The sequence below is a fragment of the Diadema antillarum genome, unplaced genomic scaffold, assembly GCF_040938485.1.
Source record: "Diadema antillarum isolate AM-2024a unplaced genomic scaffold, OU_Dant_1.0 seq00001238_RagTag, whole genome shotgun sequence".
Classification (NCBI taxonomy): Eukaryota; Metazoa; Echinodermata; class Echinoidea; order Diadematoida; family Diadematidae; genus Diadema; species Diadema antillarum.
This window is the reverse complement of record NW_027272025.1, coordinates 42,699-70,519: the sequence shown is the minus strand read 5'-3', so window position 1 is coordinate 70,519 and position 27,821 is coordinate 42,699. Positions and strand designations below refer to the sequence as shown.

At 39.5% G+C, this 27,821-nt stretch overlaps 1 protein-coding gene across 1 annotated transcript; it reads right to left on the bottom strand.

The window, feature by feature from the left end:
- Positions 1-706: 706 nt before the first annotated feature.
- LOC139745172 (retinoblastoma-associated protein-like) lies at positions 707-27,821 on the bottom strand. The gene is made up of 25 exons (XM_071655582.1): positions 27,771-27,821; positions 25,235-25,397; positions 23,521-23,582; positions 22,322-22,411; positions 21,710-21,841; positions 20,540-20,658; positions 19,961-20,071; positions 18,898-19,076; positions 17,648-17,823; positions 16,191-16,278; positions 15,329-15,502; positions 14,370-14,478; positions 13,681-13,832; positions 12,776-12,892; positions 11,990-12,036; positions 9,928-10,225; positions 9,068-9,145; positions 6,672-6,776; positions 5,946-6,065; positions 4,858-4,925; positions 4,175-4,279; positions 3,331-3,361; positions 2,728-2,900; positions 1,503-1,591; positions 707-771 (listed from the first exon to the last, which is right to left on the bottom strand). Exons 2-25 carry the CDS (start codon positions 25,352-25,354, stop codon positions 707-709), a joined length of 2,808 nt encoding a protein of 935 aa, XP_071511683.1. The 5' UTR covers positions 25,355-25,397; positions 27,771-27,821.

Sequence of the window (27,821 nt, the reverse complement as noted above, 5' to 3'; positions counted from 1 at the left end):
TGTCTAGAGAGAGGCATTTTAATTCCAGAAGGAGCCACTGCCCAACCCTCTGCCCAAATCTATCTGACCCCCCTCCCCCTAAAAAACGGAAGACATGGTGTGACTGAATACCGGAAGGCAATATGAAGACATCACACAAACACCCTTGAATACAAACTTTAGCAGGTACCAGGAGGGCAGGAAGCTGCCAATGGAAGCTCAAAACAAACAAGGGGGAAAAAAAACATTTTAGAATGAAAAAAAAAAAAAAATAGAAAGGATGATATTATAAGAGTGTAAAGGGGACACTTAAAAATCTGAAGGGTTGCAACAAGCAAACCAAAAACATTTCAGAATGAAAACAAATTAGAAAGGATTATATTATAAGAGTGTAAAGGGGACACTTAAAAAATCTGAAGATACATGCAGCTTTGTGTGTTGTAGTAGGAGGCAGAAGAGAGGCAGAAAGCACCAGTGTCGAAAAGGGGGGGGGGCATCAGAGATGGGATGGAGCTGTAATTCATCGTGGCGTCAGATCCGGGCGGGGGCCACCGGGTGCGCACTCCCCTTAATTTAAAAAAAATAATAAAAGAAATACATAGGAAAATGGTGAAGGCGTGTGTTCCCCTTTAATTTTGTAAAGGCCCCCCTTCAAGGAAATTCCTGGATCCGCCCCAGCATCGTCATGGAGATTGGAGTCTCAGGGAAACCACCCCCCCTGTGATGTCTAGTCTTTGGCATCGTCTTCGGTACGGTCTGGCTCGGCTGTCCTCACAGCTGACTGAGCAGAAGCTGATAACAAGAAAAGAAAGACAGATCCATTCTGGTGTTTATAATAGTGACTTTTAAAGCGTACTGTGCATCCCAGAGAGATTCTGAATCTCTGCATTCGGCATGTACTGAACATTCAACAGACAAATCATTCCCTTTCAAAATCTATTAGTGGAAAAATGAGCAAAGAAAATGGGATTCCATCGGGATTGAACCCAAGATCTCTGCACTGCTGGTCAGATAAGAGTAAACTTAATACTTTTCCCCCAAAGGGCAATTTCACACCGTGTTCAAGTTGGCTTTGTATGGACACAAGTACAGTAAAATCCAACAAACACAATGGTAAAGGTTTTGTCAAAAAAATCTGGCCTAAAGATTTTAGCATAAATATAAAAAACAAAGCAACTTATTTTCAAGAAATAGAAACTTTATTTACTCAAAAGTGGGTAGATTTAAAAGCATAGTTCTAAATATAGGGTAGTGTGTAGTGCCCTTGTGGTTCTAATATTTAACATTTTACTGAAAATGAAATAATTTAAACCTGACATCATAATGTGGAGGAGGTCGAACTCTACAACATGATACCAATAACTCAATGCCCCCCCCCCCCCAAATATGATTAAGCCCTTTTGGTTTTCAGCCAAAGAAATGCAAGGCCTGTTTCTTTTCAATTTTCTGCTTTTTCAACTCAACTCAGGTAACAACATCACTCATTCATGATGACAGTTATAAGAAAACCATCCAGTACTCACCATACTGTGACAGCCTTCTCTCAAGGAACGACATCGCAGGTCGCTCGGAGTCGTCCAACCTCGCAATGCCGCTGTCAACGTCATCCGCACTGTGGTCGAATACAATAAAAGCATTGTGCATTCACACTTCCCTCTTGAGAAAAATACAAAACTCCAGCTGTCCTCAGCAAAAGGATGTTGGCTTAGCAAAGTTGGAAAGTCAGAGAATTTCTTTGGGTGTATAATTAACTGGATTCCAGAGAGGACTAAAATGCAGATAAAGTCATTATCATTTTCAGAATCACCATTATAAAAGCAACTATTAAAGGGATCATATAGTTTGGGTTGAGACCTAATTTCAGGTTTCTAACATTTTTTGATGAGATAATGAGAAACCTCTTATGAAATATGAAAGAGCATGTAATTCCATGAGGAATTCAACGTCTATTCGATAAAAATTGGTTTTGAATTGGCTGAGATATCCAAAACAGAGCGATTCTAATAAAGTGTGGGACAGTACCTTTTATTATGATCGCTTTGTTTCACTTTGTTTTTGGATGTTTCAGTCATTCCAAACCCGATTTTCTTCAAATAAACTTTGATTTCCTCTTAAAATGGCATGCTCTGTACTATTTCATTTTTTCTTGGTATCTCGCAAAAAGTTAAAAGCCCATTTCCCATCTCCACCAATACTGTATCATCCCTTTAAATCAGAGAATATCTTTCTTCCTGCACTCACTGTTCTCATTATTATCTTCATCATAACTACTCTTAAAGGGACTGTACAGTACTGGTTGAGGTGGGGATTCATATTTTGAACATTCCTAAGTGAGATAATGAGAAACCTCTCATGAAATATGAAGGAGCATGCAATTTTAAGAAGGATTCAACGTCTATTTGATGAAAATCGGCTTTCAAATGGCTGAGATATCCAAAAAAGTGATAATAATAAAAGGCGACAGTCCACGCTTTTATTAGGATCTCTCTGTTTCACCTTGTTTTTGGATATCTCAGCCATTTCAAAACCGATTTTCATCAAATAAACTTTTGATACCCCTTAGAATTGCAAGCTCTTTGACATTTCATAGAGTGGTTTCTGAATATCTCGCAAAAAGTTAAAAGCTAAATCCTCACCTCGACCAGAACTGTACACACCCTTTAATGTCATTTTCAAAGAAAGACAGAAAGAGAGGATGGAGAAAAAGTGGGTGAGACAGAGTCAGATTGACCTCCTCTGTATGCTCACCTTTCTGACCCCTGACCTCCATCCCTTCCACTGGGCGGGGCATCCCCAGTGCTCCCTCCTGCACCCTCGTCGGAGTCAGCGGTGTCATCCAACTTCAGCCTCTTGCCAGCCGTCCGTCGAGTCGGGTGATGTCTCTTGGTGTTCTCCTGGTTGAACTCGCGAAGTTGCTCAGACTGTTGGAGAAAAACAAAAATTAAAATAAAAGCAAGACATCAATGCATCCATAATGGGAATCACAGATGAGCTAAACGTAGTGCATCCGACATGGCAATGCAAGATCCTCGCATCACTTTCAATTGAGAGCTTTAATGCTTCCAGACTTTGTAAGGTTTGTTTGAGAGCATGATTAACTGCATCAAAAAAGCAAAAGCCCACTGCTCTGTCACGAGGAGATTAAAATGAGGCCCCTTGTATAGTTAAAAAAAAAAAAGAATACATGCCGTGTATCTCTTAACAAATCTGTGTATGCTGAAGAAAAAAATTCACCGAAACTCTGTTGCCCAAGACGCTTTCTGATTACTTCAGATGTTATGCCAATACCAGGGCTAAACAATCTAGAAGAAGTCTGTAATTAACAGCAAAGGAGGAATACGGGTAACTTACATTTATTGTTTCTCCAAAGCTGTACAGAAGCCTGTGAAGAAAAGGCAGTAATTGAAATAAGTTTGAACAGTGACATCACAGACAGGGAAAAATCGTAAGAAAGTAAGCTTTCAATTCTTTTTTTTTAAGTGAAAAACCTCAAAGCATAAAATAGGATGGTAGAAGTTAGTGGAGAAAGGCAACATTTGAATGAATGTCAGTACAACATTAATCATGTCACACTTCAGGCAACTTCAATACAGCAACTACTACAATGTTTTTTTCATGTGACTGGAATAGCTCTAAGAAATGATCAAGAAAAAAAAGTGTAATCACAGACTATAGATGTTGTGTGGTATCACAGGAAAAAAAACAACAACACAATGACCTTTCGATGAATTCTACATTTATGATAGCTTCAAGTACACCTAGGATGATAGTTGCCTTGCAGTATTGGAAGAGAAAACAAATTAATTTCAGCCTTAACAGTTAGTTGGCTGGACATGATTCCGTTCATGATAAATCATGCAAATAACCATATGAAGACAGACTAGCCAATGATCTCATACAAGAAATACAACTAACAAATTACAGATACTAAGGAGTAGTAAAATGACCAGAACTGGGCAAAATGAAGCACCATATCAGTCATGTGTTGGGTTAGATTTCGATATGATACAATCTTTTTTTGTTTGTTCGTGTATTACAAACTAGTAAAACATTGTTCATTCAGTGATTTTCAGAAACTATTTGAGTACAGAGACAGAAAAGAAGTTGCAAGCACATATTCATCAAAAGCCAAAGGCACGGTTATGTGGTTGCCAAGTGTTAACAAGAACAGTCGATGCAAAGTCGATCATCTTACCTTGTTTGTGGGGTCATCTGACCAGGGGATGGGGCAGGGCGGGAGCGGGGGCTTCGAAAGGGCGAGTCGGTCATCGAAATAATGTTGAGGTTTGCACCAGGCAGTCTGCAAGGGAAACACACAACTTGTGCTTTGAAGAGACTTCTAGGTAATGCTGCAAAACTATCAGAGAGGTAATTTCCACTTCCATGGAAATTCTATGAGATATTAATCTTGTTTTTTCTTTTCAAATATAAATGACTTTCCAGTATTGTTGTCATGAAGAAATTAGATGTTATATACACACAGGATATTATTACACTGCCAAACACATGCATCAATAAGCTAGTTCACAGTTAGCACCCGCGAGTGATTTTTTGTACTTGTCTGGGTAAGATGAATTTCGCATGTTTTAAATTCCACAGAATCTAGACAGTTATCAGTGGAACAAGTGATGTGCAAGAGCATTCACATATTCTTATTTTTGCGCTGGTTTTTGGTCACGCAAAATGCGTAAAAATGTCCACGCCCCAAACAAATTTCCACTTTTACAGTATGAGTGTAATACCTCACACCCAGCAGTGAATGCTTTGTCTAGGTTACATTTTTTTCCCAAAGTAACACATGGATACCATAGATATTCTCTCCCCCCCCCCCCCCCCACACACACACAAAGACACACACACAATGGCTGGCATGCTTACTGGTACACCGTTGTCCCTGGCGTGGAGGTAGGTTGGCAGCGAGATGGCACGGGAGAATGGTTCGGAGTCTGTGAATAACGAAATGTTAATTTCATGTCATGGTAAATCCATAAATAACTAGAAAAGCACTTGGAGAGCGCAGATCTCCGCCATGCAGCTCATTTCCAACCATACAGGCATGCTGAAAATTGCTTTATTTCCCAATGAAGAAGCCTTTCTGGTGTCAGAGTCTAACTCATTAGCAACTTACTGCACGTTGCACCTCAAGTGCTGTTCATGAGTACAGGTATGCACACCTCAAATACACCAGCTTGAATACTGCTCTGTAGGTCCCATTTGCCTATGATAATCTTTCAAGAAAAAAAAAATATTAAAATATCCTGGATTCATACTGCAATCCAGATCACTACTGAAATTCAATCATTTATTGATGTCATTATCAACTCTTTCTGTAAGTTTTATCCAAATCCATAACTTTTCACGTTATTTTACAAAAAGACATACAAACAAATGCTAGCAAAAACATACTAGTAGCCTCCTTGGCAGAGATAGCAATTGCAATGACTCCCAGAGCTTTTGACTTTGCCTCCTGCCAGTGAGAAAGGAGGTACTGCTTCCCCTTAAATCAAGAATGTTAGGAAACGATATATTCTTTCTAGATCTCTCACATATGAGTAATTATCATGAAATGAGTGATAATAAAATTATGACAGCCAAGTTGTATGGATAGTTACCAAACTATGGCCTTTTAAATGTCTATGAAGCATTTCAAATAGTGAAGCATCCACAATTATTATATCACATCAGTCTGTTCTATGACCACTAAATGTCTTTCATGTTCTACTTTCATGACATGATTTGTAACTTTACAGTTCAAGCTTTCCCTGAGAAATCTTTTCTTTCATGATTTTTCCAGAATTCCACTGAAAACACCAACTTACTCTTCATTCTCTGTCACATGTAATGACTATTGATCATGTTATCCAACAAGGTACTACAAGGGAAGAATGGTAAATGCAGGAAATCTTTTGCGAGGAATAACAGAACCTCGAAGGAGCGTACCGGGTGACTAACTTATCAGAACTTACCGTGACGTTGGGCTGAAATCTGTAAATGAACTCCTTCATGTTTGGGATGAAGATTTCGTTGTAGAATGTGATTATGGAAACAGCGTCTCTGCTGGCTCCCATGTAGACACTCTTGTAGGTCTGAGGAGACAACACAAACAACAACAAAAATTATTACTAGCCCATTACATGTCTGTTGCCTAGACAACTTGATGTCACATGATGATGAATTATGCATACCGCATCCCACAGTACATTCCCTTCCAATCAAGGCACAGAATCCTCTTTAGCGCTTCTTGAGTAACAACATGCCAGAAGTCACGCTAAAGAAAGGAAAATACTACAGGATACGATCTTTGCAAAAAATGACTCCAGTATCATAGCAACATGGGCTTCAAGTTATCAAAGAATGCACACATTTCAAACAAAAATGAGAGTGCTGAATTTCTCCATTAGAACATACAGGGGAAAAAAAATTGTTGTTGGCTGGGGAAATGAAACATTTTTGCCATCCCCCTGGATTTGGTTACAACATAATTTCCCATTCATTTGATTAATGGATGTGTCAATTTATGGACAACAGTCATTGCCAGCCAATGAAATGAAGAAGAAGAAGAAGAAGAAAAAGGAGGAGGAGGAAAAGGAGGAGGAGGAGGGAGGAGGAGGGGGAGGAGGAGGGGGAGGAAGAGGAGGAGGAATAGGAGGAGGAGGAGGAGGAGGACAAAGAAGAATGTCTGTGAGCCATACCTGTGAAGAAGCATGGGGGAGCCCTCGGTACATATCCACAATCCGCTTGAATTTCAGCTCAATGTCGCTCACTTTGCACACCCCAAAGATGCAGCACATGATTATCTGGGAGAATTAGGGAGAAAGAGATATCTTTAGAACCAATGGAGTGTCCATCCTCATGAGAACATCATTTTGAATCAAGCAGTATACACAAATTAGTGCATGCGCAATCATTAGTATAAAAGAGTAAAATAATGAGCATACCATTTCCCGTTTCAAAGCTTAAAAAAACAACATCACACAACACAAGGTCCTATACCACCTTAACGTAGCAGTCTATTATTATGCTGTTGCTTGTGAAGAGCCTCACCATGTTCTTTTTGTAAGCTCTTGTTCCCCTTTGAATCCGCTTTAAGACCCATTTCTGGCTTGACTAGGCAAACCACAACAAAATGAAACACTCCATGAAAAAACTAGAAATGTCGCTACAGCGACTGGTTATACCCCCGTCAAACAACATTTGACAAGCTTTGGTCAGAACAACATTTGATAAGCTTTGGTCAAAAAACTGAGGAAGTAGTTAAATCCGCAAGATCTTTCCTTGATCTTCTGCCATTAATATGCCGTTACCATGGCAACGTACTTTCGGGTACTGTCGAAAAATGCGTCTTGCACATCTACAACCAAAGGCACACATCTGTGCCAAGTTTTATGGAAATTGGGCAAAAACTGAGGAAGTAGTTTGCAACACAAAATTTTCCATCATTTTGGCTCATAATATGTGAGCTGTTACCATGGCAACATACTTTTTGTCACTGTCAAGAAATGTGTCATGCTGACCTATATCCTAAGACAAACATTCAATATGAATTCCATGAGAATTGGAAGAACACTGATGAAGCAGTTTTGCCATGAAGCATTTTGCCCTATATTTTACCAATAACATGCCGTTACCATGGCAACGCACTTTTTGCCACTGCGGAAATATGTGTCTTGCACATTAACATATTCAGATGAACATCTGTACCTAATTTCATAAAAATTGATCAAAAACTGTGGGAGGAGTTCGCGACGCAAGATTTGTACCCATTTTTGCCCATAATATGCCGTTACCATGGCAACGTACTTTTGGGTACTGTCAAAAAATACGTCTTGCACATCTACAACCCAAGGCACACATCTGTGCCAAGTTTTATGGGAATCGGTTGAAAACTGAGGAAGTAGTTCGCGACGCAAGATTTGCAACGGACCGACCGCCCGACCGACCGCCCGACCGACCGACCACCCGACCGCCCGACCGACCGCCCGTCCGCTGATTCCTATATACCCCCTTCAAACTTCGTTTGGCGGGGGTATAAAAAAGAAAAGTTGAGAACATTTGATATTCCATTCTTCCGAGCAGGGTGAGTGGATTCCTTTACACAGATTTGAAAAGAAAAACAAAAATTACATCCCCAAGATGTATCGAGATTCAAAAGAGTTCCAATGTATCCTATAGTCTTTACCGGGTCGAATAAATGATGATAATGATAATAATAAAAAAGTTGGATTTCTCTTCCACTAGCTTCCAGACAGCTGTAGGGATACATGGATCTTCTTCAACCTGGCACAATGTGCTTGGTTGATACCGTTTGCCGACTATAGATAGTTGCCTGGGGCAAACAAAAAGGGATTGGCATTATTCAGCAGTTTTTTCTTGTGAGGGTTTGTGGGTGGACCACCTCACCCGATAAGCTTCCTGCTCTTTGCAATGAATGAATGAATGAATGAAGTGGATTCTTTTACTTGCACAAGTTGTGACTCCCTCGCACACAGGACCTCCATTCAATGTCCTACCCAAGGAACAGATTGTTTTCGAGTCTTACTTACGAGGACATCATGTATACACACAACATAGCTCAGCTACACTCACTGGGAATCAAACCCCGGCCATTTGATAGCAAGGCAGATGTGCTACAGATGGAGCCAAATCATCACTCTGGATACATGAATGAAAATGTAAGGGCGCGTTCGAGCGCTCTCCTAAAGCGATCTGTACCCTACCGTACCCATGCCAGAGGAGAGTTCAAATGTTCATATAGTGTACTGTACCGAGTCAAAAGTGGACCATTTCTCGATGTGCTCCAAAAGGGTACCAAAATCATGCCCAAGGTTTACATGTGAAGAAAGCGCGTAACATGCACAGATGTCATAATGCAAAAAGTTTACTCTCTTTATTCGGGACATCTGTAAGGAGTTTAAGCGTTCCAGGTAAATGACGCTCTGGCTACAAAATGTGTGACCCTCTCTAAACATAACTCATGAGGTATGCTTTCTCAACAGAGTGCTCGAATGCTCCAAATCTGGCACAATTCAGTACGGTACGCTTTGGTTCAGTTCGTTTCAGAGCACTCAAAAGCACCCTAAGATCTTACCTGATCAAGATGTCTGCCCCTGAGTAACCATGGCTTGTTGGTAATGCAGTGCTCCACACATGTCCACATTGACTTCTCCTATGACCAAAATATTTGTACAGACACACAGAAAGAAAGTTGTCAAGTGTGAAAAGAAAAGTGATTATATTCACAAGACTTGCAAAAATAAAAAATGAAACGAAATAAAATACCCAGGTAGTGATAACGGCAATTGTATCAACAAAGCTTATCTGTGTTATTCTGTTTACGTGCTGTAAAGCTTTTGCTAATATGTTTCTAAAAATCTCTGATGTGTCAACAGATTTTGCTCAAGGCAATCAATGTAATATCACCCTGACTTGCACTCACTGATGTGCTGCATTTCAAATTCTTGCCCATAATATTCCATGGCTTGCTTTCTACTAGGTGCCTCCGAATGTTCATTGCCTTATTTTATGTATGCCAGTCAACTACTTGAAAATGTTCAACTTTGATAGCTGGCTGCAATGACATTTGATCACACTGCTTTCAAAAGATAAGAAATCTTTTCAGAATTCACAGTAATTCCTGATCACTACCAAAATGTCATCATCTGTTCCTTCCATCATTATCAATTTTTTCATGTAAGTTTCCTCCAAATTCATTTGCAACTTTTTGAGTTTCTTTGCAAACAGACAAATAATCAAACAAACGCTGAAAAAGACTTAGCTCCTTGGGGGAGGGTAATAACACTTTATAACTATTTATCACTTTAACATGCAATAATAATCAGGTCAGAGTACAAATGTGATCTCAATGGAATTTAACAAATGACGGACAAAGATACAACCAACGTATCAACATTGCCATCATCATGGACACAGAGGTTTCCCCTCACTTACCAAATCCTCCCGCAAACTGAGGTGACCACACATGGTATGCAGTCGGAGGTACGCCAGCTGCAGTACCTTGCTGAAGAACTTGTTCAGCGTGACAGACCGGGCCCCTCCCTGGCTGGGCCTCGGGGAGGGGCAGTTCTGTCCCTCTGCGCCCCCCTGGGACGGCTTGAAAGAGGGGCTGCCATGGTGACCGCCCAGTCTGGCGGTGGCACCACCATTGGCGGTGTGCGCAGGCCTGGGATGGACACACTCGGCCTGCCTCATCTTTGAGTAGTGGCCAGGTCGGACAGGTGACAGGAACCTGCAGGAACGATGTCACAGAATGCATCATTTAACCCATTGAGGACGGTTTGATTTTGCTAAAACACGCATTTCCCATCGACACCTGCCCGAGTTTACTCGTGACTAGTCCTCAACTGGTTAGAGGGGACCACGTGAAGATTTTCAGACTTTTAGGTTTGAACAACTATAAATCAGATATACTTAGTACAGAGTTTGAGAATTCATAGTGACTGGGATGAGGAATAATGATGTTTTCAAAATTTGTAACAAACTGCAATGGACAAGGATGATGACAGGGCAGCCTCACCATAAGAATGCTTGAGCTTGGGCTCAAGGAAGCAGAATAAAAGAAGAAGGCATACATAGATTCTTCATAGGTGAACTTGTTGAGCAAGCGGTATTGTGAATAGAATTACACTGCTACATTTCTGAAATATGTGAGGCTCCTATGTCATCAACACTGTTCAGTGTAATTTGTTTAAGATTTTCAGGTTATTGGTTTCTCTGCTTAAGGGTCAAAATAGATTCCACAAGTCTATACATGGGCTGTTGATTTTATGTACTACATGATGTGAAATTATGAAAATTGTCTGGTATGCCCCTTTAGCCTTTGTGTGCTAAGTTCACATGCCCAAATCAGTCGATGGCTTGCTGACTTTACACGTTCTGCTCAAACGCACAACTGCGCACAAATCAATCGATAAATCGCAATATGCCACAGTACATTCAAAGTGCCACGTACAATTCTACTCCTCAGACATACAGCTTGCAGTGCACAGTGACTAAATACAACTATTCCATAGTGATTTTTTGTGAAAATGTTGATTTTTCTGTCGAGGTATTGTTTTCAAAACATCATGCCTCCCGGCCTATTCGAAAGCATAGCTACCTGGCGTAATTATGACCAATAATACAATTTCGCAGTCTGTTTTGGCGTTACAATTTGAATACTGGCCATATGCAAGAAAAATAGGCATAGTTTTGTGATGAAATTTACATCACAGAAAAGCTTGCAATTTTCTAAAAACTTTGCTGTACTGCAAATCTAACATAAAATGTTTCTATAAAAAGTAATGTGGCTTTGAAATAAGGAGTGATTTCCAAAAGGACTCATGCATTGCAGTCTCAGAATAATGTTGGCACACTGGGGGTTTACACTGTGGCAAACAATGAGTTAGAAATGAACAGTGAATTTCACTGCCCCCTCTCCACACCTAGACCAAACTTTCTCCAAAGCTACTTGTCCTCATTCACCAGACATAGTGGAGAATCAAAGACTGAAATGGGCCCCTTGTTTCATGAAGACATACAAAAATATTATCTTGAATTGGCCGTATAAGGGCAATTACCCCCATCCCCACCCCCACCCCCAGCTAAAACTGGTTAGTGATAAGGTTAGAGTAAGGATTAGGGTTAAGGTTAGGTTTATGATTAGAGTTTGGGTTAGGGTTAGGTTCAGGATTGGGATTAGGGTCAGGGTTAGGGTCTGGGGTAATTGTCCAGGGGGTAATTGCCCTATAACCCTGCAATGCATGTCTACATAACCTTGACGACACCATGTACACAAAGCTAGTCCTTTCACGATTCGGGTGCAATATTTCCCTCACAATGTAGATTAAATTTATCCAGAGAATATCTAAACATTTTCCTTGCTGTTTTTCCTTCCATTATAAACATATTTATTTCCAAGTGCTCTGAATACCACTGACAACTGCTCAATAGATACTTATCAATGTATCTACTAATGGATGGAGTGACTGAATGACAGAAAGAACAAACTTACATGTCTGCAGCTGTTGTGGACTGAGACACCACACCTGCTCTTGGACTCTGCAATACAGTAAAGCAAGAAACAACATAGATTGGCAAAAAAAACAAAACACTGGCATTCATATCATTTCATCAGTACCTAATGCCCTTTGCAACATTCCATGATTAGAATTTTAGATGATTCTTAGAGAACAAGGGTCACATCAACATGCTTGGTTTGATTTCAGTTTATGATGCACAGTCCTACATTTTGAGGTGCGCCAGGGCAAAAGCGACACAAAGTCACAAACACTTTCTAATGATTATGCAGATTGAGTGACACCAACATATAGATGATTGTGTGGGACTAGTCATGCTATCATGTGAGAGTTAGTTTATACTTGATTGCTACATGTATCAAAGCATTGTGCTTTAAGGGAACTTCTACACCAAGCTGATTCCACAAAAATGACAGGATCTCTGTAACATTCAATATTACATTGTTCGATCAGTTCTCAACGTGTTGGAGTCATTTTCAAAACAAACTGCGTTTGAAGAGGTACTGTCTGTGAAATAAAGATCGCAAATTACTCCAATTTCTACATATCATGGAACATGAGCACATTTACTTGACATCGCTGAGAGCATGCTAAAGATAACATACATAACCATGAGTATCTTTTTAGGTAGAACAAGTGCTTCATAAGAGCCCATTATCATTACTATCATCATCATCATTATTAATGATAATTATTATTGTAATCATAATTATACTGGACATAGTAGAGCAACACTGCTGGTAAATATGAAATCCCCTTACCTGCTCGAGGTTGCTGTTCACTTCAATGCCCCGTACATCCCTGAGAGCGTCGTAGAGGGGCGAGTTTGGCTGCCAGGCCAGCGACTCCACGATCTGTGTCTCCGTGTGGTGAAGATGCTGTCAGAAAAAAAAACAATCTACCTGTAAAGTCTTACTGATTTCTGAATGGAATATTACCAGTGTATCTACATTGTCACTCTTGAAGCATAACCCACCTATACGTACATCCACAGGGCTGTAAACTGCAAACACATTCAATGTCCTGTCAAAAGTGTTCATATGTTGACTGAAATCTGGTAATGATTGACATGCAGTGTGCTTTTGTTGTTTTGGTACTAGTGTGCGAATGATACAGATGATATATGTGTGCACATACATTCATATTGGCTTATATGCATGTAATTTGCAGGAACCATGAATGTCTGTAATGGTGCATATGGTGTATGGCCACATTTTATACATTGTGTGATAATTACTGTAGTATTATTATCATTATTAGTATTCTTTTATAAGAATTTCTGCATCGCATTTGTCTACCTTGTATCAAGTAATCCAAATTATTAATTTGAGGGAAAAAAAGAACTAAATACAAACACTCTGTTTTTGGCACACATAGATTTCTCACAGTTATCAGTACACCTCTAATGTCTTTTTTTTTAAATTATTCATTTGTGTTCTCGAGACCTGCATGTGAAGCATATTACAGACATGACGTGATAGAACAACTTAGCCATCAGCCAACTGACAGTTGCCACTGGTCTATAAAGGTCATTTTCTTTGTTTTCGTTGAGTGGTGGTTGCAATTTGCAAGTTTGACTGCAGGCATGTAAATCTTCATAGCCTTCCAGGCCAAAAGTGGGCCAAAAGAACAAAGTACAGATTCAGCGGGATGAATTATGTCTAACCTTTCGTGCTTCCTCAGTCAGCTTGGGTTCGTCCTTGATGAAGCTCTCGATGACCTTGATGAAGTTGTACGGGTGGAGGTCGAAAACGTCCAGTATCCATGGGAACGCTAGTTTGCTGCTACACGCTGACACACCCGGCTGTAACGGGGAGGCTGCAAGTGTGGAAAAACGAAGATCGGAAACAGGTGTAAAGAGAAAATGGTGCAAGATATACATGATAAACAGGCGTTAGAAGCTATGAATTGGAGATTCTGGTAACAGCAGATCTCAAGGTACTCCTGGATATATATGCACTATCCCTGCAGGTGACACATTTCGGTTTGAAAAGATAAAGGTACAATATCTTCTCCGAAAATATGTTAATACCCAACACCACCATAAAAAAGCAAATAGGCTCCAATTATTAAAAGAATGGGGTATGAACTTTATGGTCAAAATTCAGCCAAAATGAGCATGACATAAATCCTTCATTGTTTGTTTGTTTTTGTTTTTTTTAAGTCTTGGCTCCAAACAGTGATCCGAATCACTACCAAAATTTAATTATCTGTTTCTTGTGTCAAGATTAACTTTCTGAGTTATTGTGCAAACAGATAGACAGACAGACAAATAGACAAACTAACTCCGATAAAAATACAACCTCCCTGTCAGAGGTAATAACAACAAATCAATGACTCACTGCTGATACTTACATGTGTACGTTACCATGACAATCTCCACACAGCAGGCCAGTAGCGAACGGTGAAAGGCATCGTTGTTGAGCAGGTTCGAGAAATCAGATGTAGACAAACGTTTTTCCTCCTACAATTGAGAAACAGTCACAAAGAAATACAACATGAGGAGTGTGAAGATAGAGTGATGATGATGGAATGAATCCCTGGCAGAATTTTCATCGGAGACTTGCCATGAAGTGATGTAACATGAAGTGACTTGGAAGTTTTGCCAGTTGGAACACACAGAGCTGCAAACTAACATTAAAAAAAAATTAATCCATGCCTTTAATTTTGTTGATACCCAGTACTACTACAAGGGTAACTTCCATACATGCATAAAATCTTTTCTAATTTAGAGCAGGTGCATGAAATGTACACAGAATAAAATCTGTTTAGTTGCTATTTTCACACGTAAGTGAAATTGAAAGATAGCTTTTCAGTAATGGAGGCAACAAATAGAGTATTAACTATGCTACCCCTCACCGAAAAAGAGCAGCATCTGCAATGTAATCTAAAAGCAGATACTGTAAAAGTGGATACAGTGCACTCCCGTTATAACGAACATGGTTATAAGGAAGTAAAAATTTGGGCCGTAACGTTGTCCACTTTATGTATTTTTATTGTTTATTTGTTCGGTTAGAATAAAATTTCGATATAACGAAAGAAAACTGCCAATCCCGAGGACTTCGTTATAACGGGATTCCACTGTATTTTCGCGCAACTAATTTTTTTTTTGCGCTCAGCCAGGCAAGAAAAAGTTTGCATGTTTTTGATTCCGCAGAATCAAGACATCAGCTACCGGACCATACAGAGAGCTAACACATCCGTGTGTTTTAATTTTCGCACTAGTTTCTGGTTGCGCAAAAATTTCCACTTTTACAGTACTGTATTTTTACGGGGGGTGAGTATAGTTTCAGTGAACACCTGCGCTTTCCTACCTTGATTAGCATGGCTTCCATGATGCGGTAATAGAGTCGCAAGCCCTGATCAAATCTTGTGCACGCCAACTCCGAGGCCTGGACCCCAATCACGCCCACATAGTGGCCTACAAACAGCTCCTTCAGCTTTTCAGTCCGCTGCTTGATGGCCAGCTCTGGGTTGACTGAGCAGCTCTTTCAGGAAACAAACAAAATCAAACAATAACATCAGATTTGTACAAACATGTCGTACGTATTCATATTCCTTAAAACAAAAAGGTATCAAAGTTTAGATTTAGTTAACCCGTTGAGGACAGGTTGATTTTGCTATAAACGCTGCACACTGGCACTGGTGCGATGGTCCAGGACCATGGCACTGGTGCAATGGTCCAGGACCAGTAAAAATCACTGTCGAACCAGTAACTTTTTTAGGAATGCACCACTCACGAATGGAAAAACTGGGTACCTGGTCTGACACACACGCTAGACCAGTAGAAAAAATGGGTTAGTATGCAGCCCTGATATAGCACATGTTTCCAACAGACACCTGCCCTAGTATACTCAAGACTAGTCTTCAACGGGTAAATACAACAGACCAGTCTCCGTTTCCAGGTGCATTTGCACATGCAGTGGCAAAATCCTGTATATAGCAGAGGAAATAAGAAATGGGCTACAGATATATTATCACAATGAAGAATGGACCAAAACGATGCATGTTCATGACTTTAACTCTGTTGACTCCCCAATAATTTTAAATATTGCAACAAGGTAACACAAATCGCTCCCCGAGACACAATCTCATGGGAAGTGGAAAAGGTTGTGAGAATACAGGATTACATGGAAGACCATCCTCATGATCTCGTGGCGTTGGTCCCAGACTTACCTCAAAGTATCTCACAAGCACATCTGAAGGAGTGTTTCTGGCACCGGAAAGAAGGCTCTTCAATGCCTGCACTGTGGTTATTGCTCTCCTAGAAACAAAATCAGAACATTACATCTTATGATAGAATGGGTAAAAAAAATTCTGCATTCATTGGTCGAGAGCTGCGTGTTGACTTTTACTGGCCGCATGCTGCCTCACAGAGGACAGCCACTGTAAACATGATATCGCGCACTTGTAGCAAAGGTTCATGCACTTAGCAAGCTTTCGAGCACTCAGTAAGAGACGCCTACTGGCTAGAAAACCATACTTCCAGCAATTACTGGATGCATGGTTTTTGAAGTACTGGATGCACAGTTTTCATCTATGGCAAATCAAGAGGAAATGCATGCAGTAAATTTGCTATCAGGTAACATGATCAAAAATGGATTTCTTGCAAGAAAATTGTCCCCCATTCTATGAAAATAGATAACACACGTCTTTTTGTGCATCAGTCAGAATAGTGTGCATGTGGTAACTATGGATTTAAGCCTAACCCCACTCGGCTTCACCTCATGCGTAAAGCATTCCATAGTTACCTTACGCACACAATACCAACTGAGGAACTCAGACCTGTGCGTTTTTTGTATACAGTTGAACCTCTCTTATCCGGCCTTCCTTTATCCGTATCTCTCTATTATACGGACGCAATCTCGCCGTGATTTTCTTTCTTTTTGAATAATTATGGGAGGAAAGGGGGATTCCCAACTCCTTGAGAACTCCTACACAAACACACATGAATCACATATTACTTCCAACATGATTATCATACATTACATCAAATTTTCTTCCAACTTGCTTTAATCTTCAGACATTTTAACATCCCCAAACATCCCCAAATCATCGCAAGAACATGGACAGATTATGCGCTCGAGTCCTCTCATATAGCATTGCCACATATAGGTCCATACACAGCCGTCGATATGACTAGATAGACATGCATTGTTTTGAGTCATTGGCTGAGCAACGAATGATATTGAACACTCAAAAATTGTTCACACACAGTACACACACAAAGAGAGAGAGAGGGAGAGAGAGTGTGGGGAAGAGAGCAACCCAATCGCAATGCGCGATCACTTTTTACCTTGGGCCCGGTACGGTATTAGGTAATGTAGCTGTCTGTTACTGAGTGTAACAATGAAAAGGTTGCAGTATACACATTACTACATGTGGCACTACAATGGGCTACATCAGTACATGTGTATGTATATGTACATGTATAAAGCATTGAGTCTCCCGTATCCGGCCAAATCCCTTATCCGGATGAGCCCCGGTCCCGACTTGTCCCGATACGAGAGGTTCAACTGTACTAACATTCTGAAGAATCTCAAGAATCTTTGGTTTATTTTAACTCACTCACTGAAGCAAACTTGAAGGAAGAGTGGAATGGCACTCTAACATTTCTCAAAGAAATCCCTCACCTGACCGGAGTGAGGAAGACTTGGCCGCTGACCGTAGAGTCAGGGGACGGAGGCACAGACTGGACGACCGACTTTCCAGGAGTGACCAGCGTCGGGTCATAGATCAAGAAGCCGACTTCGTCAATGTCGCCCGCTGCATGGTACATCTGCCGATAACTGGCCTCGAGAAATTCAAGCTGAAAGGAGCAAATGTGGGATTTGATCAATTATGCAGATAAAAGACAGCTTGCCAAAAAAATACTGGGGGTGCACCACAATATGTCACTCATCTTATTTCATCTATAAACATTATCAGAATGTCCATCACTTCAGTAATAAAGATAATATGACGGAGGGGAGAAACAAGACCTGAAAGCTGCTAGAAGTAAAAAATTTCTTGAGGTGTACAGGAAAGAGTGCAGTTAAGTGTGAAATGATATATGCCTCCTTTTAATGCAGTAGCCCGATAAAGTCACTTAATATTGCTTTCCTGATCCTGGCATTATGTTAATCCTCCAGACTCGTAGCTGCTATACGATTATTCGTAAGTTGCTTATCGAATAAAGCCATATGAAAACTAGCTACGAAAGGGGAAAAACACACGAAAAACACAACTTTGATGACATTGGCTCAAATGTAAAATGAAGCCATGCATGCAGGAAATTAGGAACTGTAATGCACTACTAGCATGTCAATCCAAAAAACAGTCACATTTCTTACAAAATAGTAAAAAGTTTTGAATTTTATGACATTCTTTAGACTTTAAAAACAAGATGGGAAGAACTGTACATGCAATATATTTAGCGAATCTAATGTTCGCAAATTGGGGCTTCCCAACAATTTTGCAAGTGGTTAAATTCACAATCGTGGGGTACAGTACTGAATGGAGAAATGTATGCGTGCATATCACATTCATGTCGGGATCAGAGTTAATAACTTTGTGTGTTTTCAAATTTGCAAAAGCACAAAATATTAAGACCTCACGAAATATACCGCTCTTTTTGTGCGTTTTTTAATTCACTAAAGCGTCCACCTTACTAAATTTACAAATCATAACCACCTAACAAAATATACCGTGTATACAGTAGTTCAGATATCAAACCTCTTTACTTTTGAACAAATATCAAATTTTCTTATTTTTCCTGGCAAATGCCCTCTCTTACATAGAGATTTTTTCTTTCTTTCTTTCTTTCATATCTGCATTTAAAGCAACTTTGTGACACTTAAAAACTGAGGTCAAGTATTGAGGCGGTTTTGATTTTCTCTCTTACTTTTGGGAAGCTCTCCACATCTTGGTGGGTGTCCTCCCTGGGGATGTCTTCAATGAAGTGTACAAACATGCTATTTTTCACCATGGCAATGTCCGAGATGTCCTTCTCGCACCCTGCTTCCCTGCAGACCGTCCTGAGGAGACTCGTCTCTTCGGACTCCACATCGTAGCGTGGTGAGCCTTATATGGGGGTAAAACGAGGCAAAGCTCAAAGTTAGTTGTCAACCTTTGCCCTGGCATTTATCGGCTTTTTGTCAAACCAGCGTAAAAATGATGATAAAAAGAAACAAGGCAAAGCTGATAGGTCTTTACATGTTAACCTTACCTTCATGAGCTTTTTAGTCAATCATGTAGAGAAATGATTATAAAACTAACACATAATGTGCAAACTGCTGGAATTTAAATGTACTTTACACAGAATTACCAAGTATTTTGATGAAAAAAAAAATGCTGACCCATGAGTTAGATACAATTCATTTAAAGAAAGAAGAAATCACAGATAAGAATAAATCACTTTATCATTGCCACATGAGGTTGATATTCAATTTTCAATTCAAAATGATTTTTTTTTTTAGATTGTCATGCCATCTCTTAATAAATGAGATAAACACTCCTAAACATTTAGATATGGCTGTTTGAGTGTTTAGTTGTTGTTGTTGTTTTTTACACAAATGACTGTCCTTTACAATTTAAACATACATATCTATGCAATAGAACCTTGCTGATTTAGTGAACAGCTCCAGTGCAAGATCCAGTCTTGAGAAAAAAACAAGAAACAAAACAAACAAACAAAAACAAGAACAAGAACAAGACAGAAAATGTTTGTACTTCCTGTATCTATTTGTGATATGAAATAATTTAATGTTTGAATCTTTGAATTATGAACAAACATGCTTCAGTTTTTGAGTTGGTATTCTTCCTATCTTTAAGACGGGGGGGGGGGGGGGGGGTCTAATTGACCCTCCTGGCAAAAAACAACAATAACACCAAAATGATTTGAATAGGCCAGAGTGGACAGGGTTGGATTGCAGGAAGGTGTCCGATGCATTGACATGATAACTTACTGAAGGCGTCCTTGATGGTGAAAGGGAGGGCTCGGTTCAGTGTGTATTCCAGGCAGCAGAGCATGATTTGTAGAGACAAAACCAGTTCATGGCACTCACTCAGCAGTGTCCCTACAGGTGTGAAGGGAGAAATCACCAAGACTAGCAATGTCGGAACAGAAAACTGAAACGGTATACTGTAAAACCAGAAATGTTAGTGTGCATTTTAATTTTGCAATTTTGCGAGTCAAGATTTGCAAAGTCAAAATGCATGCGAAATTTCTTGTCTACACTTTATGCATTGAATGTCAGTAGCACTTTGCAAAAATTTCATGCCGTGAAAAAGGCTGCCGGTTCCAATTACCCAAAATTTCTCGCTTTCTAGTAGTTGTCTTGTTTTTCGTTGTTTGTGCTGCATACAGCCATGTTTGGGGGAAAAAAAATGTCAGCATTTTGATGCATAAAAGAAATTATGCAGTGGAAAGGTAGTTTAGCTTTTCTTTAATAGTTGTCAAGCAAGCCAAATACAGTGAGATAGATTGCAATGATGTGAAGTATACATGGGAGGCAATTTGTCAATGTCAAAGCTGACACACCCACCTTTGGCAAGCAGATATAGCAACCAGCAGATTCTTCTCTTGTCATGTGACAACTCACATGACCCATTGTCACATGACGATGAGATCTCATCAGGTGACTTGAACAGCTTCTTGAACAGCCTGTAGTGTATGCAAACAGACAGATAAGAATAAAACAATTTGCCAAATGCACACTTCAAGAAAAACATACTATAAAAAGCTACCACAGTCAATGTCAATGGATTAAAGATGTCACATTTACCATGACATTTAGTCACTATAAAATGAGATGATATTCTCGTTTTTCTTTCTCTTTCACTTCTACGATACAGTGTATTACCATGCTCTCACTCATTTTCTTTCTGAAGGCATTTGATGATTAACACTCAAAAGACCTTGGTGTCTCTAGGTTGTTGCCAGTATGGATACGATCGCTGCATGTGAGGAATGATGTAACCAGCCAATGACAGCCTTATCAGTTATTCATCATGAAAGTTCTCACAAGTATGATGAAAGCTTCCCCATCGAGTAGCACTTTTGGGGTTTATATCCAATTAAGTTACACTGGCCCAAAATGATAAATTTTGTCACCCCAGGGTCATTTGGTCAATTTTTCCTTTGTTACACGCCATAACCAGGATGAGGGGATTGAGAATTAGATTTAGGGATTAAAGCTAGGATTACAGTTTAGGATATGGATTTATTTGCAAGCTGGGTTAATTCCAAGAAAGCTTTCAAGGATATGCATTACAAGTATTCAGGAATAAAGCAAACAAGGGTGAGATTAACATGGATAATGATAAGTCCTGGTCAGTGATAGAAGTACAAGAATCTGGTAAAGTCTTAATTCAGACCAACATACGTAAAGTACAGGAAACACACAAGCAAGGATAGGAAACAAGCAAAACTTCTGTAGATTTTTTTTTTTTTTTGGGGGGGATGGGAAAATTGACTGAACATATAATATTACAAGCATATCTTGCTGAAAGCTTTAATATGAAAGCAGCCAACTGACAAAAATCTAGGCATGATTGGTAAACGAATAGGCATGTGACGACTGTTCGAAGAACAGGTCACCTGATCAGCAAATCAAAATGGCTGACCTGGTCACATGACCATGAAGTCTCTTGCAAACATTTACAACTAAATGCTCTTTCAAGGACTTCCAAAGAGAATCTGAGACTTTACTCACATCTCAAATTTGTCGAAGACGTACAGACTGATGAGATATTTCTGCTTGAGAGACATCAGGCTCGATTTGACTGTATCACTGAGTCCAAACAGATCGCCCATATTTTTCATCGATTCAAAGAATGTCTTGATACTGCAACGAGAGAGAAGGACAGGGTGATTTTAATTTCTGATCACTGCTTATCATGAAATCATGTAACACAGGAAACTGCGCAATGTGGGAAAGTATACCTTTGCACAATACAGTAACAGCATTTCAACTTGGACATTTTTGGACAGTCCAAATGACTCTCTAAGTTCTACACTATTAGGATATTGCAGTAACATCAGAAATACAAAATATTTTCATATCTTCAATTCAGAAAAAATTGCAAAATATTGCCTAGCACATCTGTTACCATATTGACACATACACACACAAATACACATACATACACACACACACACACACACACACACACACACACACAAAACCTCACCTCTCAGTTCACAAAATCATTTGCTTCATCAATCTCATCTTTTTATCAAATGAATACTCTTTCTTGAAGTAACTGGCTAACTTAAATCTAATCTATTCATTGCAAATGCAGGATGAGCGAGTTGGTATGCTCACTTCAGGTTCGCTGAATGCAACAGCTGAGAGACTGTTGGAAGTTGAGAAGGCTCAGGGGCTATCTGTCCACTCGATGCAGGTGCCCCCTTTCTGCAGACAAGCATGAAATGAAGTGAATATGAAAAAAAAAAATCAAAGTTAGCAGCCTGTTAGTTCTCATCTCAAATATTAGCCTAATTCACTTGCAACAACCACTTGACATGAGAGCTATGACAAGCCCTGACTTTTTCCGATCAAACTGGTCTCTAGCATCACAGACGTAAGCATAGGATGGTAAATTATTTTCGCTGGCAGCGACAGGCTTTGTTTTTCTTTACTTATTTCTTTAGAAGCAAAGTAGAGGGAAAGAAATATACAGTCAACCTCCTCTACATAACTGAAATCCAAAAGGGACCAGAGAAAATCCTTCAACCTATGTAAATTTTGACTTACACAATATAATTGACATGTCTATGCTAAACCGGAGTAGAATTTTTCATCAACTCAGCCGATTTTTCCTTTTGTGCGAGGTTGACTGCACATAAAACATCAACAGCACTAAAGCATGCATGTCAAACAAGTGGCTCAAAGCAGATTGCATTCACAACTATCAGTGACAATAAACACGATAGAAAACATATACCATAATCACATCACGACTGACTTTATACGATCATAAACCTGGAATTCTTCATTCAGAAAGCTAGTTTTAGGTTTGCCTGATGTAGCAACATCCAAATGCATACGAACTAGATTCAAGGTTTACGGAATGAAAAATAGACAAATGACATGGCATGTTACTAGGTCTTCATTAGAAAACAGGACTACTGATGAATTTACAAGTGTAATATACACTTGCACACTGATGACTAAAAAGACAGGTTTTCTATGATACCCCTTTAAACTTGTGCACTTTTTTCCACATTACTTGATTCACAAAGAAGACAATGTCAAGAGCTGACCAAAGGTTTCCCTGCTGGTCTACATGTATGCATTGAATTTTAGCCCATTGAGGATGAGTCCCAAGTATACTTGGGCAAGTGTCTGTGGGAAATGCGTGTCGTAGCAGAATCAGCCCGTCCTCAACGGGTCAAAGAGTAATTCTGCATTGAATCTTTGACACATGCTTTCAAGAGCTAGATTTGTAGATGCAATGTGGTGACATTGGGAGGTTCCAAAGAATTTGACTACATAGCCACACTAGATGGCTCGTCACTCACCCATACTTGACATTCACTGTGGCAATATACAAAGCACACACTGCCCAGGTGTTGGCATTTTCCTGCAATGCAAATAAAGCAACAGAAAAGAAATCAGAAACACAAAATCAAAGGTTAATTTTTACAGGGAGAGTGTGCCAACTGCAAAGACATGTTTTGCTTTAGGCTTTCACAAGTATGATTGTTCATTTGATCTATATCACAATAGACCAACTTTTATTTTCACTTCTTTCCTATAATTCTGGGTTATGAAACAAAACCTCATATGATGCCTATGCGGAAAGAGAAACCAAAACAACCAACAACCAAAAACTCAGCAACAAAGACTAAATGCTGTCTATGTGGAATGCATAATCTGAGTACAAGTTATCCTTTCAGTTCTATTTGTGTGTGTGTGTGTGTGTGTGCCTGTTACAGTGATACTATCCTACTTTCATTTTTGTATTCTGCATATCCTGGCTCAGTCCATCTGGTTAGGTCCACAAACGGCATGATGTCCAGTAAAGAAGGTATCAAATTTTTTTCATTTCACAAGAATGATCATTTCAAATGTGGTTTTGCTGTGTCAACATGAACTTTGCCCCCTGCTATAATATAGTGATGTATGTTTAAAACAGAAATCTTTCATGGATTTGCTGCACCATAAATCAATTTTCTCACCTATGTTGCATGGACATCACATTTATATAACACTGGCAATAAAATCTGGGGTCTGAATTTGCAATACCCATGATGCCTGAGCAGTAAAACTTGGTGGGATACAGCTTTTTTTTGACATAATTACTGGCAGATATTTGCTTGGTTTTAATAAGGGCTGGAGTTTGACTTCTAGTGTCACAAAAGATGACCCAACCCAGACCTCCCAACTTTTCCAACTGAAAAATAGGGATTATCTGGCTCAAAAGTAGGAAAGAAAGAGCAGTTTCCATAGGAGTGTGAAGTAAAATTATCAAGAAAAATAGGAGACTCCAATTGAAACAAGAGCTGGGAATGGTCAAAATTCAGATTCTCTCCTCCAAATGCAGAATGGTTGGGAGGTCTGCCAACCCCATGGACCGACTCATCTGTTAACTTTGAAGCCCAACAGACATAGAAGAAGCATAGCGGGAATAGGCTTTTGAAGAACACAGGAATTCTCATCAATTTTCCATGCTCTTTTAATACCATATTTGCAACAAAAAGAAAGGGAGCTTTACATTAATGGAAGCTTCATCTTTTCTGAAAAAAAATCCCAACAAACATCTAACAGTTTGCAGTTGTGATTATGTTCTGTTTCATATATCAGTAAAACCAAGCAAAACTCTGATATGTACTGTATATGCCATATATTTCGCGAATCAGGAATTCCCGACAATTTTGCGAGTGGTTAAATTCGTGATCGTGGAGTCCTGTACTGAACGGAGAAATGTACATGCAAACGTCACATCCACATCAGGATCAGAGTCAATATTTTCACGTGTCTTTAATTTCGCAAATAGCACCTGACTCGCGAAATTCACGAAAACAAAAAACCTCGCGAATTATTCGGGGTATACAGTACCTTGCTGGATGATATTTCAAACCCCCAACAGCTTTCAAAAGGTTCTCTCAGCATTGTGAAAAAATAGACTGAATATCACTCCATCTCATTGGCATTGTATCTCTAAGATTTCAAGAAATGATGAAGTGTTCAGTACACTGACCAAACACACTCAAACTACTCACTGTTTATTACCTTAAATTCAGGCTTTTCAGAGGCTACACATAATTCGATCAGACTCTGGGCTTGCTCCTGCACAGCACCACTTGTTGGTGTATCTAGGCGACTGACGACTTGGGCAATGCACCCATCCATCTCTGAGACTCCGTTCAGCAATGGACAGAAATTCTCTGATGTTCTGTGTGTAATTAAGAAATTGATGACGACACATTAAAAGAAAAAATGATTTACATCATACACACACACAAATTAGTTTATATCTTTGTTGAGTTCATTTAGCACCAATAAGAAAATAGCGATCTCTGATAGCCCTACAGCTATGCCTATACATTTCACCCCTTAGGCCTTAGCCTGTATTTATTTTGATATCCACTGCTACTCATGTGCATGTGCTGACTGCAACCAGCCCAAATTCAAAGCGTAAATATGTACAACAGAGAGCGCTCCAGGGTTACTCATTAGCTTGACCTGATAAAAAAAAAAAAAAAATGCTGCACTATAATGTTAAACTCCCAAGACACGCAACCTATGCTGCTATGCAATATGGGCTTTTCCCCAACTGTTTGAAATTTGATATGATCACAATGACTGTAGATCCAATGTTAGAGGCCATCTGGAGCAGACATGCATTTCCTCTTGTCTACTCTAGATAACTGTATATAGAGTAACTGCGGCAGTATGCGGCCGTGCAGCCGTTCGCGGCAGGTACAACATTGTACGGTAATATACCGCTAAACACAGCATTGCAATGTTACATGCACACTACACATATACTAACACACTAGCAATCAACAAAAACCAACCGATAAAATGGGCACGATCTCTGACGAAAGTGAAATTTTCTCACCTAAATGACAACATATCGCATCCAAAATGAAATTTTCGGTACTTCTTAACATAACAGTTAAGAAACAATGGCCCAAGAAACTGGATTTTTTGTAGTTTTCTCGATGTTCATGGATTTTGAAAACATATCCTCACATAAATAGAACTTTCGCGAGCCGATGTGGGCCGCCATTTTTTTCGGAAAGTGGATGTTACCATCGAAAAAAAATGAGAAAAACACGAGAAAGACATCAACAACACCGCCAGAATTGCGATCTTGTTTGCGGCCAATGCATGTGCGCACGCTATTTTCACGTGCTTTCGCAATGGGAATTGGCGCTTACGCAATGTTCGCGAGACATGTGAAGGCATTCAGCTAAAGATCGCGGAGCACGCGCGTATTGCATAGGGATTGTACATCATGCCGCAAGCAAAAATACTATGTCGCATATCGCCCATATCGGTGAAAATTGTGCCGGGTTTTGCCCTGGTAAATCATGAAAACTGTGTTGGTCAATGGTAAATTTCTTTTACGAAAACAATTGCGTTAATGAATAATCTTGTCTATGATATATGAAATGGTTGAAAATAATTTGCCTGATTTGTTTACAAGTTGGAAAAACCCTTAACAATGCTTAAATTGCCGCTAACGGGATATTTTACTCTAAAGTAGGAGTCCAACACATCGACACGGTACATTGAAATTGACACCCCTCTCCCTCTAATTATAGCATTGCACGTAAAGAACAAACTTTCACACATGAGACTACACGCAGTGGTTTTGCATTCTTCACTGGGGGTTTGATGATGCCGAAATATTACTGAAAAACCCAATAATATTAAACAAGATCAACAGCAAAACAATGAAACCGTAGATTATGAATGCACATTGGAAAAGCATAACATGCATTTCACACATATTGTCAATACAACTTAGAATAGAAGGTGGGGGTGTTCACTGTCACGTTGACTGTTGTGTTAATGTTAGTGTTGGTTTCAAAACTATGATGCGGCCCAACTGAGTGCATCAAACAAAGTAAACAACCCACGTGTTCGAAGCAGTTATCTTGGAGCGTTTAGGCCTACCGCAAATCACATTTTCAATGCGCGCTTGTGAATTCAGAGTACCAGATACCGGTAGTTCTAAGTAAGTTAAAGTATCTATTGATTAAAAAAAAAAAAACATTGTCATTAGTAGGACCCTAGGCCCTAATTTCACCATATCGATTCAATCTCTGCAGACGTAACTAATTAGTAATTTGTCATTAGGCATAACAGTATAAACGTCAGTAAATTTTTACATTAACACTAATCAGTAATCAACAGTTAGATGATTGGCATGATTAGTGCAGTTGTTTACAGCCCAGTTGTAGTTACTTGTACCCTCTTTTTAGTTGTATTTATCCAGAGTCGTGAATTATGGACCTCACTTGCACAATGCAGTCAATGAACTCCGACAGTTAACAGAAAAAACAGAATACAAAACAAGATTCCATGACAAGATCTACACCATCAGTCCCATGTATTCTTTTTCGTGTTGTGCAGAATGTCTGGCGAATTGTCCTTGCACAAGAAAGTTTGAAAAGTGGCAAAATACACATAGTAAGTAGTGCCTATATGGAAAATATGAACTCAAGATAGTAAACGGTAAGAGTTCCTTTTGTACCCCCCCCCCGATAAATTGAAAAAAACAGAAAAATATTTTCATAATAGTTGATATACTTACGAGGATTCCGTTGACTCTATCGCAAGATTAGATTCTCGCTCTGTCTATGAT